Here is a 15,482-nt window from a genome sequence, read left to right as displayed (position 1 = left end):
TTAATGCCTCAAGCTGAGAATGCTAGGTCCTAATGAGCTGAAGGACTGCATTCTCAAAGGTTTCTATACAACATGATTTGATTTTGGAACAACAGGAGTCGCCACCTGCTGGCTGATAGTAAGAATGTAAGTTTAAGTAACTTGCATTGGCTCAGATGAGAAGCTATGTCCATCTTTTACTTACAGCAAGAGTTTTTAACCGTAAGAGACAAAAAAGTATAATAATAACTAAATAATAAAGACTGTAAACAAACAGACTGGCAGATGACATCACATTGATGTCATTAATAAGACATATACAAAGTGTCACATTCTTTTAAGTGCACATTTACATGTTCTTTGGGATGTTTTTTGCTGTTCATATAAATATGTCAATTATACTAGCAAATGGATAAACTCACATCTTCTCCAACTGCCAGCTCTCAGTGCCATGTTTGCAATCTGTGTTACGAAGATAGGACGAAAAACAGATTTCCATCCCTGAGGTGTTTTTTTGGTTTTGTTTTTTTCTGAGGAGAATCAAACCAGAGCTGAACGGGCTCAAATCCTCCCATCCCCCTAGATCACTATAGTCCATTAGGTTTAAAGTCTAAGGAAATGAGCTTTTCCAACCGCCATAAGCTGAAGTGGTTTATGAAAGAAATCGCACTGACTCTATCATGAATCTTTGGTACTTGTCAGACTTCTGTTGGTCTTCTTCCATCGCTGCAATTCTCCTGACTTACATTCAACCCACCAAACAGCACAAACAATAAAGATACTCTCAAGGAACGCATCCTCTGTAGAGTTAAACAGGTGCAGTTATTTAAAGGAGACACACACATACACACACACACTTTTATTTCTTGGAAAACAGGAGTGCCATCTAACAAAGTGGATTCTTGGTGCTTTAGTCTCCAAAGACAACTGAAGTCTGACAGATATCAGCGACTCTGTGGCTCACCTCTTGAAAGTTTCACAAGCAAACAGCTTGAATGCAAAGGTTAAATCTCTCAAAACTGAGAGCAGCGTGGCTCGCTGGTAAGCTGTTTTACTCTTGTGATTTCCAAATGCCCCACTAAAGCAACTTTTTATTTTTAGCTTTACCATTACAAGCTCTTTGGTACTTTATCTAGTCCTATTACACCATTAACTAAAGCTGCTGATTGATGTTAGCGGTACATGATAGTGACTGATAAGTATAATAAAAATGCAGCACATTCTTGAAGGTGTTTGAACTCAAATGATCTATTACCAGTGAGATGCTGCTGCTGTAAATATTTTCAGCATATGTGAGTACCCTGCCCTCACCGTGCTATTTCATCCCTTTATATTAAATTGCTAACATAAGCTTTAAGCCCTCCAATGGGGAAATAACAAAAACATTTATTTTTGTGTGACAGATAAAAAGGATTCTGCAACAGTTTTGAAGATAAGATTTTAAGATCAAATGAATATGCAATCAAAAGAAAGGGCTAGACGATGGTTATCATAGTTGACTCTTGGCTGAACCCCAAAGGAAAGTGAAAAAAACCAAAAAGAAACTTTCACCTCTGGCAAACGTCTTCATATTATCTTGGTAAATATGCTGAATAGTTTCAGTCATCATTTTCTCGATGGAGCCAAACAATGCAAGATGAATTTAAACTGACAGAAACTGTTGAGAAACTGCAGACTGTTTATTAATTAGGAAGACAAATTACACAAGAGCCACTATATCTCAGTGGAATAGATTATATGCAGTTTATCTTTCAAAAGTGAGAATTCGATCACTTTTGAGTACTCAAAATCAACTTTTTGCCTGTTCCAGACAAACTCTGATTTCCCTTACAGTGTATTGTATGCTGCTGTCTGTACCCAGAATGGCATACCTGTGCTGGAACTGATGGTTTCTTTGCCAATAACATGTCCCAGTAAGTCATATTGGTTCAGCCTGGAGCCGTCCTCTGCCACAGCGACAGACCTCTCGTCACCCTGGGTCCACAGGTAGATCACCTCATTATTTGTGTAAGCATCTGAGCAAACAGAAGACAGCCCCCAAAAAACAGACAGCATAGGTGAGAGCTCAAAATATGGGTGCAATATTTTCTGTTTTTCTCCTACCTCTGCACATTGTAGGATTATCAGCATTTGCTTTGGCAAAAAGTTAACTGCTGACTTCAGGATCTAAAAGACATTTTTCCTAAATTCCAGTAAGTCATTCATGATAATACGCAGCGTCCATCCAGTATTGATCGGGCTGATAGACCTGCGGCCGATAATGATATCAGGTTTCACAAAAAAATTCCTTTTACTGTGTTCACCACCCTGAGATTTAATCCTCACGCTTCAGGGGATCACTGACTTTTCCTCCATTGCCACTTTTTTAACTAAATGTATCCAAAATGAATGCTCTACCTATCAGCATCATTTTATGTTGAGAGATATAAGCATTGATGCTAACACATCAAACTATATCTAATGCTGTGTTTGAAACAGTAAATAGCCTATGCTTGTGTATGGATGGTTACATGCCCCGCACTATGAGCATACTGAAAGTAATTTAAGCACATTAACTGTCGCTGTGGCGATGCCTAAAGGGTGCAGCCCAAAGAGGGAGAAGATCTTTATTAATAAAATTTTCTCTTAACTGCTTTTGTTATATTACCAAACATCATACTGCAGTGTAGTTTTAGCCTTTGTTTTGTTTTTCTTCTTTTTTTATAGTTCAGGAAAAGGTTCCTAACACCTGCAGAGAACCATCCCCACTGTTTCAGATGTCTGATCTTATATAAAACACTTTTGTTTTGACCATCTGGACTGACTTACAACTTCCAAACTTCAGAGGACAGGCGTGTGCATCCATCGGGAAATCCTCCAGGTGCATGGGGCACTCGGCATGAATGGTCAACCTGTGGGGGCAGAGGGAAAGAAAATGCATCACTGTTCAGTCTGCAGGATGGTTGAACAGGTCATTATAAACAAATGATGATGCATAATGATGTCAAATATTTCTGCAGAAACATAATTTGGAGCATTTTCATAGAGATATGTGAGACATGTTGGGAAGGTCTTATGCAAATTGCTTTATCGTGCATCAAAATTGGCTTTCCCACAAATCCAAATGTAGACCAAATAATGCTTTAATCTCTGAGTTTATTTCAAAACCAGGGATTTGTGTACGTGTGAATAAAAACTGAAGGAGAACAGATTATATCCTCTCTCTCTCTCCTCCTTTGCATCACCACCCTGTCAGTGGTAATTAGAAGGCAGACATGGACTAAATCTCCAGAGAGCACCCAAATTTGTTTCAGTTGGTCAAATGGCCAGGCCACAAAAGGCACTCTGCAAGTAAACAGAGAAATTGTGCACGTTATCTCACTCATACATGTTTAATCAACATCGGGGCTACATTTGCCGAGTTCAAACAACACAGCAATTAATTAAATGCCATCCTTTGGTGCACTAACTCACACATAAACCCCCCAAACTGGGTTATTTAAACTCAATTATACCATATTTACCCTGTACATCCATTGAAAACTGGGTTTTTATTGGGTAGATTCTTTTGGTCTCACTGTTTAATGTTGCAGAAAGTCCCACAAGTTTATTTGTAGCCACAGCCTTAAAATGTGTAACATCGCAGGCTGCCTCCACAGACAAACTTTCTGTTTCCAATTAGCTCATTGTGTTGTATTTACAACAATGCCAAGCCTGTTTTTGCCTCTAACTCGCTTCTGTGCTCTCTGTTGCTGCCTCATTACTGATAAGTGGCTCACTATCTACACAAGCTAATGCTTTACAACATAAATGTGAGAATCTTTTGCATCACACGGCACTTAAAATCAACATTCACGCGCTGTACTTATACTCTGACAGAAACAAAGGCTACAAGAAGACAGAATGGTTTTGATTAAAGACAAAAAGGCAAGCTGTCTTCATACAGAGCTTACAACTATATCATCAGCCTTGCAAAGAAGCGCTTGGGCATAGAGGTACCTTACACAGCATGTGTCAGCAATTTATGGTACTCACAATGACAATGCAGACATGCTGGTGTTTTTTGGGGAGGTGAAGTCTGATAAACTTTGGCAACGTTTACAGAACCATATGAACACACATTGAAACCTCTAAAAAAAGGTTCCTTTTTCTGTCAGCCACTTCTCCTTAGCCACCCTTAGTAACCTAGTAAATGGTATTTTTTATATTCTAGAGGTGTTTACATTTCAGACTCAGGATTGTAATCAGGTGAAATGGACCACATGTTCCAATATATGATAGAGAGAAAAAAATTAACGAAAATAATAAAATTGCAAAAATAAAATTAGTACTAGTAGTTTTTTGGTAGGGTTGTCTAACATTACAGTGTGATTGCGTCTAAAAATTAAGTTAAATGTATTTTGCTTAATGTTTCTTTGCTGCCTTCAAGCCGCTGAATGGAATTCTTGTCTGAACCGACATTTCTGCCTTTCTTCTCTTAACCCTTCCTCTTGCCTTACAATTTGTTCTGGCATTTTCTCTAAAATAATATATTCCACTTTAATGTATTTAAATAGACCTAGCTTATTATACTTTCAAAGCCTTATTAAACCTCTCATGCCTAATTTTAGTTTTAGCATATATATATTAAAATATATGTATATATTTAAAATCATATGATAATTAAATATATACAGAAAGAATTGGCCACACTTATATGTGCAACCGGACAAAAAAAATAAAATGTATATATATTATAAAAAAGTATTATTTCACCCATCACTTATGCTCTGTTTCATAACCCGAGACTTATCAAATCAAACAAAAACACTTAACTGATTGACAGTGACTGATTACTCAAATTTAATTTAACAGTATTACTCCTTCCAGTATTAATTTATTAAAGTACTGCTGATGACGGGTGACAGGAAATGCAGCACTGTTCATAAACCAAAGCACTGGGCAATTTGAAATTGGATCTGATGACTGGTGCAAGTTAAGTGATCGTTATTACAAAGTAAATATTGATGTGCAAAGTGAATGACAATCGACTGAATAGCTGTTAAAACATGTTACTAAAATATTAGTATAATTTGAGTAGAAAGCTTCATTTGGAAAGCATCGTTTTGATCTGCCCCCACAGAAATTCTTAATTTCTTGAAGGGCTTGAAACATTTGCAGGCATATGCAAGAACAGCCAGACTAGAACAATAATAAAGGAAGACAAAGCAAAGAATTAATGAGGCGACTGCTACCACTGTGCTCTTTTGAACAATGTGAGACATGATGGGTACCACCCAACTATTTTCTAATCCAGGACTGTGGGGGCAGCAGTCTAAGCAGAACCCCACCACCTCCTCCACTTCTTGTGTATGTGTGCATATGTGTGTTTCGGATATCAGAAAGCTTCCAAACCACCAGGGAGTAAAAATTTCCCAAGTGTGTCCCAGAACCTCATCGGAATCTTCTCCCTCCTGAACTCCCTTCTTAGAGTGAACCCAGACATCCTTCAGGAAAAGCTCATTGTGTCGGTCCTTTTGTTTTGCTCGCTACTGACTGGTTGTGGCCATAAGGGAGGGTCTGAACAGTTGCTGCCCAGAAAATCAACAGCTATGCCTTGTGGCTGTTTTCACCACAACAGACCTCTATAGCTGCACTGATCCACTGATCAACCTGCTGCTTCAAGGTAGAGTGATCAGTCCACCCTCTTCCAGCAGAGAACCATGTCTTCAGACTTTTAATCCTCACACTGCTTAGCTGCTTTGCAGTGTATTCACTGTGTACAATAATACAACACTTGCCTTCACAGATACCAGTTTTTATATTTGTTTGATGCCTGTCTTTATTTGTTCATGTGGATCACACCCACTGCCATCACTGAAGTCTTTCTTTAGTTAAATACAATTCTTTTGTTAAAGTAAAAATGTATTTCACTCTGGAAAAGGGGGGGGGGGGGGGGGGGGGAGACACAGGAGTCATGCTACTAGCAAGCTATAGATCATATAAAACAATCTATTTATTTAGTTTTTTATATGCTAAATATACCAAATGTTTAAAGACAAGACAAAAACTTGTGTCTTAGCAGCATTGCTTTTGTATTGTGTTGCTTTTATAGTCACATAGCAGCGTGTTAAGTGAAGCATTACTTCTCAGCTTTGGCCGTGTTGAAAGGGCTTTCTGGCATTGTAAATCCCCAAGTACGGCTGTACAGTTGTATTTGTTTTTGGTGGTCTCTAAGCTGTTAAGTCCACTTAGTAAATGATACATTCGCATACAATAAATTCTTGAAACAGCTTTTAATGACAAATATAAACCTGCATAAACCTCTCTCTCTTTAAAAAGTACACCCGAGTCTTCTCACAAATTAATATTAGTGAGGGACAGAGAAATGCCGAAGAAGAAGCAAGGAGGTTGAGTTAAAATGAGGTGAACTGTAAATGAGTGACAAATGCTTTCACAAAAAATAACCGCAGCAGCGCTGGCAGACAATACCAGCTCTCTAAATTCAGAAATAATGATGCAATCCTGCAGAGCCGAGGCCTTCATAGCATTTGTCAGTTCAGATCCTGTAGACGTGCTGATTAAATGGATTTAAGCAGTTGTTTAGTGAGGAATGTCAATCAAAGCGGGGCGCTATGGTGACGCACTGTGCACTAAACTTCCCGTGAGACAGATTTATATTCTAAAGCCTAATACCTGTGCAGTATGTGGAAATTTAAGGTATCAGTCTCTCCTTGGGAGTGTTTTCCAGTACCTCTAATAACACAGCAATATTTTCATGCAGATCCCCTTCAACTAATCACCCAAAGCTTAAGATAGATGAAAGGTAGCCCTAAAATTGAGAAAGTTCTTTGCCAGTGCTTTCAAAAATACATTCCATATTAAGTTTATGATATGAGTTTTATGATAGAGTCAGTAAAAGTAGGGATGGTCTAAAGAATACTTTGCAGTTTTTCATTAGGGCTTGGCAAGATATCAATATATTTGACAGAATTTTATATAAGACATGACATTATTGATGCTGTACATTGAGCGCGCAGATTTTCACCTACATGCATTTTAGCGGTTCAAAACAGTTAATCTCTCTCGCCGACTGCTCACACATTAGAATTCCAGATCTTAGTGTTTTTACTTTTTTGGCTCAACTCTGCAATGATAGAGGGGGATGCAGTTGTAAATTTGCATGAAGTAAGTGTTTATTTTCTTTATTCAGGCAGTAAAGATGGTTAACAACATTTGGATTTATGTAATAACACTATTTTTACTTGAACTATTCAGTTCATTTCCATTCCATCGCCTCAGGGTGCTTTACATTCTTAAGTTAAGACCCTTTAATAATGTAGAGAAAACCCCAACGATCAAATAACCACATTTGAACGTGCAATTGGCGACAGTGGGAAGGAAAAACTCCCTTTTAACAGGAAGGAGGGGTAGCCATGTGCTGCAACCATTTGGGGATGATGGGAGGACAAATAGCACACTGCGGAACTATGGTTTTAATGCTAATATTATATAATGTAATAATATTAAGGTCTCTAATGTATAATAGTGTTAATAATATTAAAGTATGCCATACCCCCCCCCCCCCCAAAAGCATTGCAATGGGAAATACAGAATTCCTATAAATGAGTTTTATTTGCTGGTGTTTATTTTAGCTCCATAATACAACTAAGCTGGTTCCAAAAATGCTTTTGGGCCTCTAAGGATTATCAAGGATGCCAAGGATTATCATACTTAATCATGCAACTTTTTCATCATCTCACAATACATTTCCCTGCTTATTTAAACATGTTAGTCCTTGTAATACTACATCAGAGCTCAGGGATCTTTGTTGGCCTTGGCAGAACTGCCACAGCATCAGATCTACTCATGTGGGAGCACAAAATGATTTTTTTCACCATTTCATTTTCACCCCTAAAAATCTATACTGACCTTGTGCACGAGCATCATAAAAACATTTCTGCAGCCTTTTCACGGCCTAGTGCAAAGCTGGTGAATGCTGATCGACAGGTTCAGTGTTTCCAGCCAAAGCAATCACAGAATTATTTTTGCTGTTATTCAGTACATAATGGTATTCAGTGACTATGACTGTCTTGCTGATGCTATTTACAGTGTACTTTACGCATGACATACACACAATGACACTCCTTTGATCAAGTGAGTATTATTCACTCGGCTGTCTGCGTGTGATACATATATGGGCCAGACTGGCTGCAAATCAGCTATCTGACTCACAGACAGGTAAAAAGCACAATTTTATTCCTAAGATGTTAATTTTCACCCTAGTGCCACCACGGTGTTTGCATTCATGCTTTTAAATAAAATGTCTCTAGCTATTGAATTTGCTGATATACACACATCATCTTGTAAAAGCTAAACTTGGTTCTCTCATAATCTTCTAACTTTTCTTTGGAATCCGGGACTATAGTTTCCAATTTTCTTTCTATCAAATGTTCATGTTCTAACTGAAAAAAATATGACAAACATTCCGATTTCATTTGATGAAGGATGAGAATTTTGTAAATTCTCAGCTTGAAAAATGTTTTCAATGATTCAATATTGACTATTATTGCTGCTGTTCCTCTAATAGCCAGTTGAGGCAAGCTGGGAAAGTGAGTCAATAGACTGCCATGTTCAAATATCTGTATATAATGATTAGAGCATATTTATGTAAATATGCCTCTATGTACCCTTAACATTGGGCCAATCTGAATGAAACTTTGCATGGACATGGTGACATATACAGTAACTTCCAGTAACTTCTATATGATCTTTAAAAAACCCCATTTATTATAAATCAAAACTAAGTTTTTAAAAATGTTTTAATATTGGCGACAGAATTTTGCTTGACTTGACTAAATACAGGATGATGAATTTGAAAAACCATTACAGGCCTGGCAAAAACTGCCCACAGGCTGGAGTTTTATTCGTCCAACAAAACAACATTAACACAACATTTTTACACACTGATACAGAAAATGGCTTTGATCTTTATGGATAGTTTTCCTTTTCATATGGTGGGTCAATTTTGTTTGAATCAACCCATCTACATAAACTACTGGTCAAAAGTTTTAGAACACCCCATTTTTTTCAGTTATTTATTGTGATTCAAGTTGTTTAAGTCCAATGCATAGCTTGAAATGTTACAAAAGTAAGTGCTCAGATTTAAAAAATAAGGTTCAACAGTATGCCATCAAGCAGACGAAAAGGATGGTTCCACAGTGTGTGGCATCAACTGTCAGACATGGAGGAGGAGGTGTGATGGTCTGGGGCTGTTTTGCTGGATCCAGGGTCGGTGACTTGTACAGAGTGAGAAACTAAACTAAAACAGCTACCACAGAATTCTGCAGTACCCACTGGTTGCACCTAGTTGGTCAGGGGTTCATCCTACAGCCAGATAGTGACCCAAAACTTAAGTCCAAGACATGCCAGAACTACCTCAGGAAAAAAGAACAAGATGGTAAGCTTGAAAACATGGAGTGGCCAGCACAGTCTCCGGACTTAAACCTCAGTGAGATCGTTTGGGATGAACAGGACAGAAGAGTGAAAGCAGAGCAACCTTTAAGTGCCACACATTTATGAGAACTTCTGCAACAGATATATGAAAAACTTTCTGAAAAACATTTGATGTCTATTGTAGAAAGAATGCCAAGGGTGTGTTCAGCTGTTATATCTGTCAAAGGTGGCTACTTTGATGAGTCAAAAATTAGAAAAATTGGGGTGTTCTAAAAGTTTTTACTGGTAGTGTATAATACTACTACTACTATTACTACAACTAATAATAATAATCCAGTCGTTAAGTCTGACGTCACTAGCCGTGTCTGGGCCTAAACTCCGCTGCAGGTCGATCACTATGGCATTACTGAGAGTTGAAAAACTGTCTAAAGTCTTTCATCTTTAATAAAATGATCAACGTTCTGCTCTACCAGGTGTAACAATTGAGTTTAACATCCAGGCATCCATGAAAACGGAATTTATGACATTTAACGGAGTTGGAAGTTAGCAGGAAGTTAGCTTGCTAGCTTCCATCGAAATACAATATAGCATGTCCTGACTGCGTGGTTTTGGAAACAAATTAAAACATACAGCTCTGTTATCACTTCAAACATAAATGAAGAAAGAAAACGAAACAGCAGTGACGTTTGTAGGGTTACTGAAGTTTGGCTAGCTGTAGCTAATGATGTGCTACATGACCGCTAGCGACACAGCTATGTTAGTATAATATAAACAAGCTAACTTTTTTTCCACTCGATAAAAGTTAACGTGAGTGCTGAGCTGTAGTTACATCCTAAGGTTTTAAAAACTGAGCTTAAATAAATGATTAGTGGTAATAAAAGCCGAGGGAGGTCAACAGTGATTACTGACTGTTTTAGGAGCTTTTTGAGATTAAATAGAAGAAAATACAAAACATTAAACATGTTAACAACACAAAAGCCATATTAAACACAGACTACTTTAGGCCCAGAAGTAGGATTCGTCATGTCATCACTTAACGACCGGTTAGTGTATTTGAGGCTGAATGATAGGAGAGGAATGCTGTCACAGTCAACTGTATCCCAAGCTTCCTAGCATAAGCTTATAAGGAAGCGAGTCACCCTTTCATACATATGGAGAACTTCTGGCTGTAAAAAGTGCTGAGTGCCAGTGGGTGAAATCTTTTATTATGCTTTCTTTTTTCTTTTAGGAATATCAAAATAAGGATGCTCTCATGCCAAATTAAGACGGTTAATATATCTACTAAACAGCACCTGCAGATTTTTTTTTTTCAAGTGATGGTGTTGACCTCCGAATCACCACAAAAAATGCTCACCTCATTGTGTATAGAAGCGTGCCGTTGTCGACTAGTCGTAGCAGTTTGTTAGGAGTTGTCATGTTGTGGGCTACAGATTTCTTTCCGTTGTGGAAAAAAGTATCAGGAGTCCAGATCTTACTGGCCAGGAGGTTGTTGAGGGGTAAAACCTGCATGGGCCCATCGAACTTCAGCCGCTCATCCCTCCAACTCTGGCGAAAGAAGACATCGATGGTGTACTCCTGATGGGAAGAGAGTTTGAAGAAATAGTTAGCAAGGCAACAATTCACAAAACTGGGAACATGGCTCTCATTCAAGCCTTACGATGCTCTTATTTGTGAAAGCATACAAAAAAAAGGCTACATGATGTTAAGTTGAGCCACCTTTTTTGTTCCTTTATTTCCACTTTTGCTTTTCCTGCTTTAATGAGTCAAAGTGCATTTCCTTTTTTGTGTGACACGATTACTGCTCCGTTAACAATGTTGTGTTTCTCTCACACTTAAGGTGTTGGAGCCTCAGCGAGAAAGCTTGTAGAACATCTGTTTCATGTTTTATTAATGTGCGACACAGTATTTCTGCATCGTCACCAACACACGAAAGACCAAACAAACTAAAACAAATGCGGGAAGTAGCTGTTCAAAATGAATTTATTTCACATTATTCATTCAATGGGTCTTGGTGTCCTAGCAACTGCTTTTCCTCGCCAGCTGTGTACAGCGGCTTTGCAGACAGAGAGCTGAAGCTTGAACAGAGTGAGATGTGGGGAAGCTATGCCACAACAGTGCGCAACAAAGGCACGGTCCACGTGTTGCTAGCCATTTTGGAGCTTTTTGCTTGTTCACTGAAACAGCTCAGGTACTGTGAACTGTAACTGGCTGCCCCCCTGAGTGACACCTTGATTAAGTCATTTCCCATTGGTTTTAACAACAGGATCCCGTCATGCTCAGTGGGAGAGGGTGTGCAGCTTTCATTCAATACAGCAACAGGTCTCCTCTAAACAGCACAGGATGGACGTCTGTTAATTGATGCGATTGACCTCCTAAAGGCCTGCAAACTTGCAATGCTATACAATAATTACATCGCATCTGTCCTCACAGCAGTGCTCTAAATAAAGCCCACAGAGAGCTTCACAGACTGATAAAAGCCAGAATGTGACTAACGTGCGCAACCCTCAATCACTTTATTTCATCTTTGCCCCATTTATTAATTAACTGCAGTCTCTGGTTCTTTCTTTTTTTAAAATGGTAAATGGTCTGTATTTGTATAGCGCTTTACTTGGTCCTAAGGACCCCAAAGCACTTTACACTATACACAATCATCCACCCATTCACACACTGGTGACAGCAAGCTTCAGTGTAGCCACAGCCACCCTGGGGCGCACTGACAGAGGCGAGGCTGCCAGACACTGGCGCCACCGGGCCCTCTGACCACCACCAGTAGGTAACGGGTGAAGTGTCTTGCACAAGGACACAACGAGAGACTGTCGGAGCCGGGGCTCGAACCGGCAACCTTCCGATTACAAGACGAACGCCCAACTCTTGAGCCACAATCACCTACTAAAGAGTTCAAAAAGTAAATCGTTAACTGTTTTTCCCATTAATTATGTCAGACTGATTCCTTCATGCACTAAGTTCTCAGTGCTGTCATCAAAGGACTCTCCAGATCACAAAAAAGACTAATGACCAAACACATGTGGACAGTAGGGCAACCATGACACTGATTTATTGTTCTGTCCTGTGCATCTTTAACAAAAACTTTCCTGCACAGTCTAAGAAAGTTTGCTCTATCTTGGCATACAAAAAAGGAACCCTAGTAAAACATTTAAATCCCCATCGCCAAGGTTATCCTTTTGTTATGCATGTTAATCACGTCTTTATGAGATGCCAAATCAGGCCTCAATTAGTGTAAAACATGCAGTGATGTAAACTGACAATAGTGAGCTTGGCCCAGCTGGGGTGAAGCCATCATTTGTTTGTTTCTTTTGGACAGAACCTTCTGTAAACATGGGGAATTAATTTGAAGACTGAAAGACAGAAGTGAGGAAAAGTATAGTCAATCTCCACAAGGCCAAATGGCACAAACCATTCAGATGCCAGCTGGTGTTCCTCCAGGGACTGAGTGATTGATTTCTCCTTGACAGAGGAGACAGAGCGGAGCGTCTACCCAACAGTGGCTGTCAAATATCTTTTTTTACAGCAGTCAGAATCATGAATAGATTAACTATGGCAAACAACTCTAATTTAAAGAACCCCTTTAAACACATGACACAAGTATTGCAACTGCATTCATTATTTGTCTTCACATAATACACAGACCATTTTTTACAAGATTGCTGGCATCTTGCCTTTATTAGAAAGATGGATATTTGGGGTGATTGATGTGCCCTGGATGGATTCAAAGTGAAAGGTGCAGATGCTCTGCCTTTTTTTACCCAGACAGCCCACAAATAAGTACAAATTCCATAACTGTAAAAACATATTTGCTAAGGATGTATGTTTATTGCTGCAGTTAAAAAAACCAATGACATCATAAAAGTGGCAACTGGATCTAGACTACAAGAAAATTTGTGGAGCATGCTGAGCTGTAAATTAAATCATTTGATTGGGCTCTGATAAAAAAATGTAAAGATTTGCATTTTATGGGTTGAAAATTCCTCAACAGGATGTATAAGCTCACCTTAAAACAAAAAGGTGCCTTTAAATGTTATGTATTGTGGACATGTATATATAACCTGTGAAGGACTGCTGACCTGTACAGGATGTACTCTAATCTGTTCACTATCAGCTGAGACTGAATCTATTTCCCTGGAATCCTAGTTGGATATTCAGTTTTGAAAATGAGCAGATGAAGGGTCACCTTGTAAAGCTAGTGCTGACATAAAGTCAACAGCTTGAGACCAATCAGAGGTGGGTGGTCCACTTCCTTCAGCTGCCCACCCTTCAGTGGCAGGTCTGTGAAACGGCGCTCATTTTCAATTAATCCTCAAGGCTCCCGATTCACAGGAGTGATGTTTGGAGCTATAGTTTAAACTTGGACTTCTGATGTCTGTAGAAGCATCACTGTACATTAACCCTAGACATTAACCCTAACCTAGACTTTTAGATGACTTGGCAAAGGTAGCAGCTGGCAGGATGGGCTCCTTGACTCATTTTACTCCTCTCTTGGTCTCGCATTGACTAAACAATAAAAAATATCCCTGCTTTTGACATTATTGGGGATATAGCAACAACTCTAATTGATAGAGATGTAGTTTTCCACAACAACCAATTTTTAGCCCACTGTTTGCGAGCAGATCTATTAAAAAATTCTAAAACAATTTGCATGAAACTGTTACTTTTGGAGTTGACTGAAATTTGGGTTCATGAATTTTCAGTAGGATTAATTACCGCAGCAACACAGGAAAAAATGGGAGACATTCTCTTGATGACATACTTCTGGAAGCAGGAACTCAGTTCAGGTATGATGTGGAGGGAATAGTCAGCCTTTGTGTGGGTGTGCAGTCTTGGACTGTTGTTCTTTTGTAATTTAGCAGTGGGGTGAAGTTACAGTTTAATTACTATAGAAAGTAATTATCTAAGGCTACCCTTATTATAGTCATTACTTAATGTGAAAAAGAACTAAAGAAAGGTACTTCACAACAAAATACCGTAAATGACTGCTATAATCAATATTAGAATAACAATTAAACCAAGACTAAAGTAAACTAAGATGAGCTCACTGGCCACTTCACTGAATGCCCCTTTTCTTTTCAGAATTGCCTTATTTCTTCATGCCATAAATCCACAAGGTGATAGAAACATTCCTCAGAGATTGTGGCTGCAGATGTGCCAGCTGCATGTTTGTAACCCATGATATGAATCTCTTGTTCCACTAAATCCCACAGGTACTACTGGATATAAATCTGATGGTCATTTAAGTAAAATAAACTTAATATTGCGTTGAAGAAACCAATCTAAGGTGATCTGAGCTTTGTCATATGGTGGGTTATCCTGCTGGGATAATGCGCCTTTGTCAATGTGGTTATAAAGGAACGGACAACACCAATACTCAAATGATGCTGATTTGGTACTAAACACCCAAAAGGTGGCAGGAAAATGTTCCACACAACATTACATCACCGACAGCCTGAATCATTGATACAAGGCAAGATGGATCCATGCTTTCTTGCTGTTTATACCAAATTCTAACTGAATGTCACAAGACTCAGACTCATCAGAAAAAATCAGGACTCGTCATGCTTTTCAAATCTTCTATTGCCCAATTTTGGTGAGACTCGCAAATATAGTTTCCTGTTCTTAGTATACACAAGTGGCAACTGGTGTGGTCTTCTGTTGCTGTAACATATTAGCTTCTGCATACCTTGGTTGTAAAGACTAGTTATTTGAGTTAATTTTGCCTCCATATCAGCTAAAAAACCATTTTCCTCTGACCTCTCGAATTAGCAAGGTGTTTTTGCACAGAGAACTGACACTTAATGGATATTTTCTCTTTTTCAGACCATTTTCTGTAAACCCTATAGACAGTATATGTGGGAAAATTGTAGCACATCATCAGTTTCTGAAATTTTTAGTTTAGCCCATATGGCACCAACGACCATGTCACATTCAAAGTCACTTAAATACTGTTTCCTCCCCATTCAGATGTTTGGTTTGAACTTCCAAAAGTCATCTTGACCATGATTACATGCCTAAATGCACTCTTACTGCCATGTGAATGGCTAATTATATTTGCATTAAAGAGAAGTTGGACAGGTGGA

At 38.7% G+C, this 15,482-nt stretch overlaps 1 protein-coding gene across 2 annotated transcripts in view; it reads right to left on the bottom strand.

The window, feature by feature from the left end:
- The window catches only part of gabra3 (gamma-aminobutyric acid type A receptor subunit alpha3), a 127,393-nt gene that overhangs the window by 19,995 nt on the left and 91,916 nt on the right, over window positions 1-15,482 (bottom strand). For both annotated transcript variants that reach the window (XM_026181152.1, XM_026181153.1), the window contains exons 5-7: window positions 10,748-10,968; window positions 2,788-2,870; window positions 1,851-1,994 (exon numbers count right to left, since the gene is read on the bottom strand). In XM_026181152.1, coding sequence (XP_026036937.1) covers window positions 1,851-1,994; window positions 2,788-2,870; window positions 10,748-10,968 — 448 coding nt within the window. The remainder of the gene's footprint in view (window positions 1-1,850; window positions 1,995-2,787; window positions 2,871-10,747; window positions 10,969-15,482) is intronic.

The sequence above is a fragment of the Astatotilapia calliptera genome, chromosome 10 (assembly GCF_900246225.1).
Source record: "Astatotilapia calliptera chromosome 10, fAstCal1.2, whole genome shotgun sequence".
Taxonomy (NCBI): domain Eukaryota; kingdom Metazoa; phylum Chordata; class Actinopteri; order Cichliformes; family Cichlidae; genus Astatotilapia; species Astatotilapia calliptera.
Note: the sequence above shows the minus strand (reverse complement) of the source record. Positions and strands in the feature narration are given on the sequence as shown.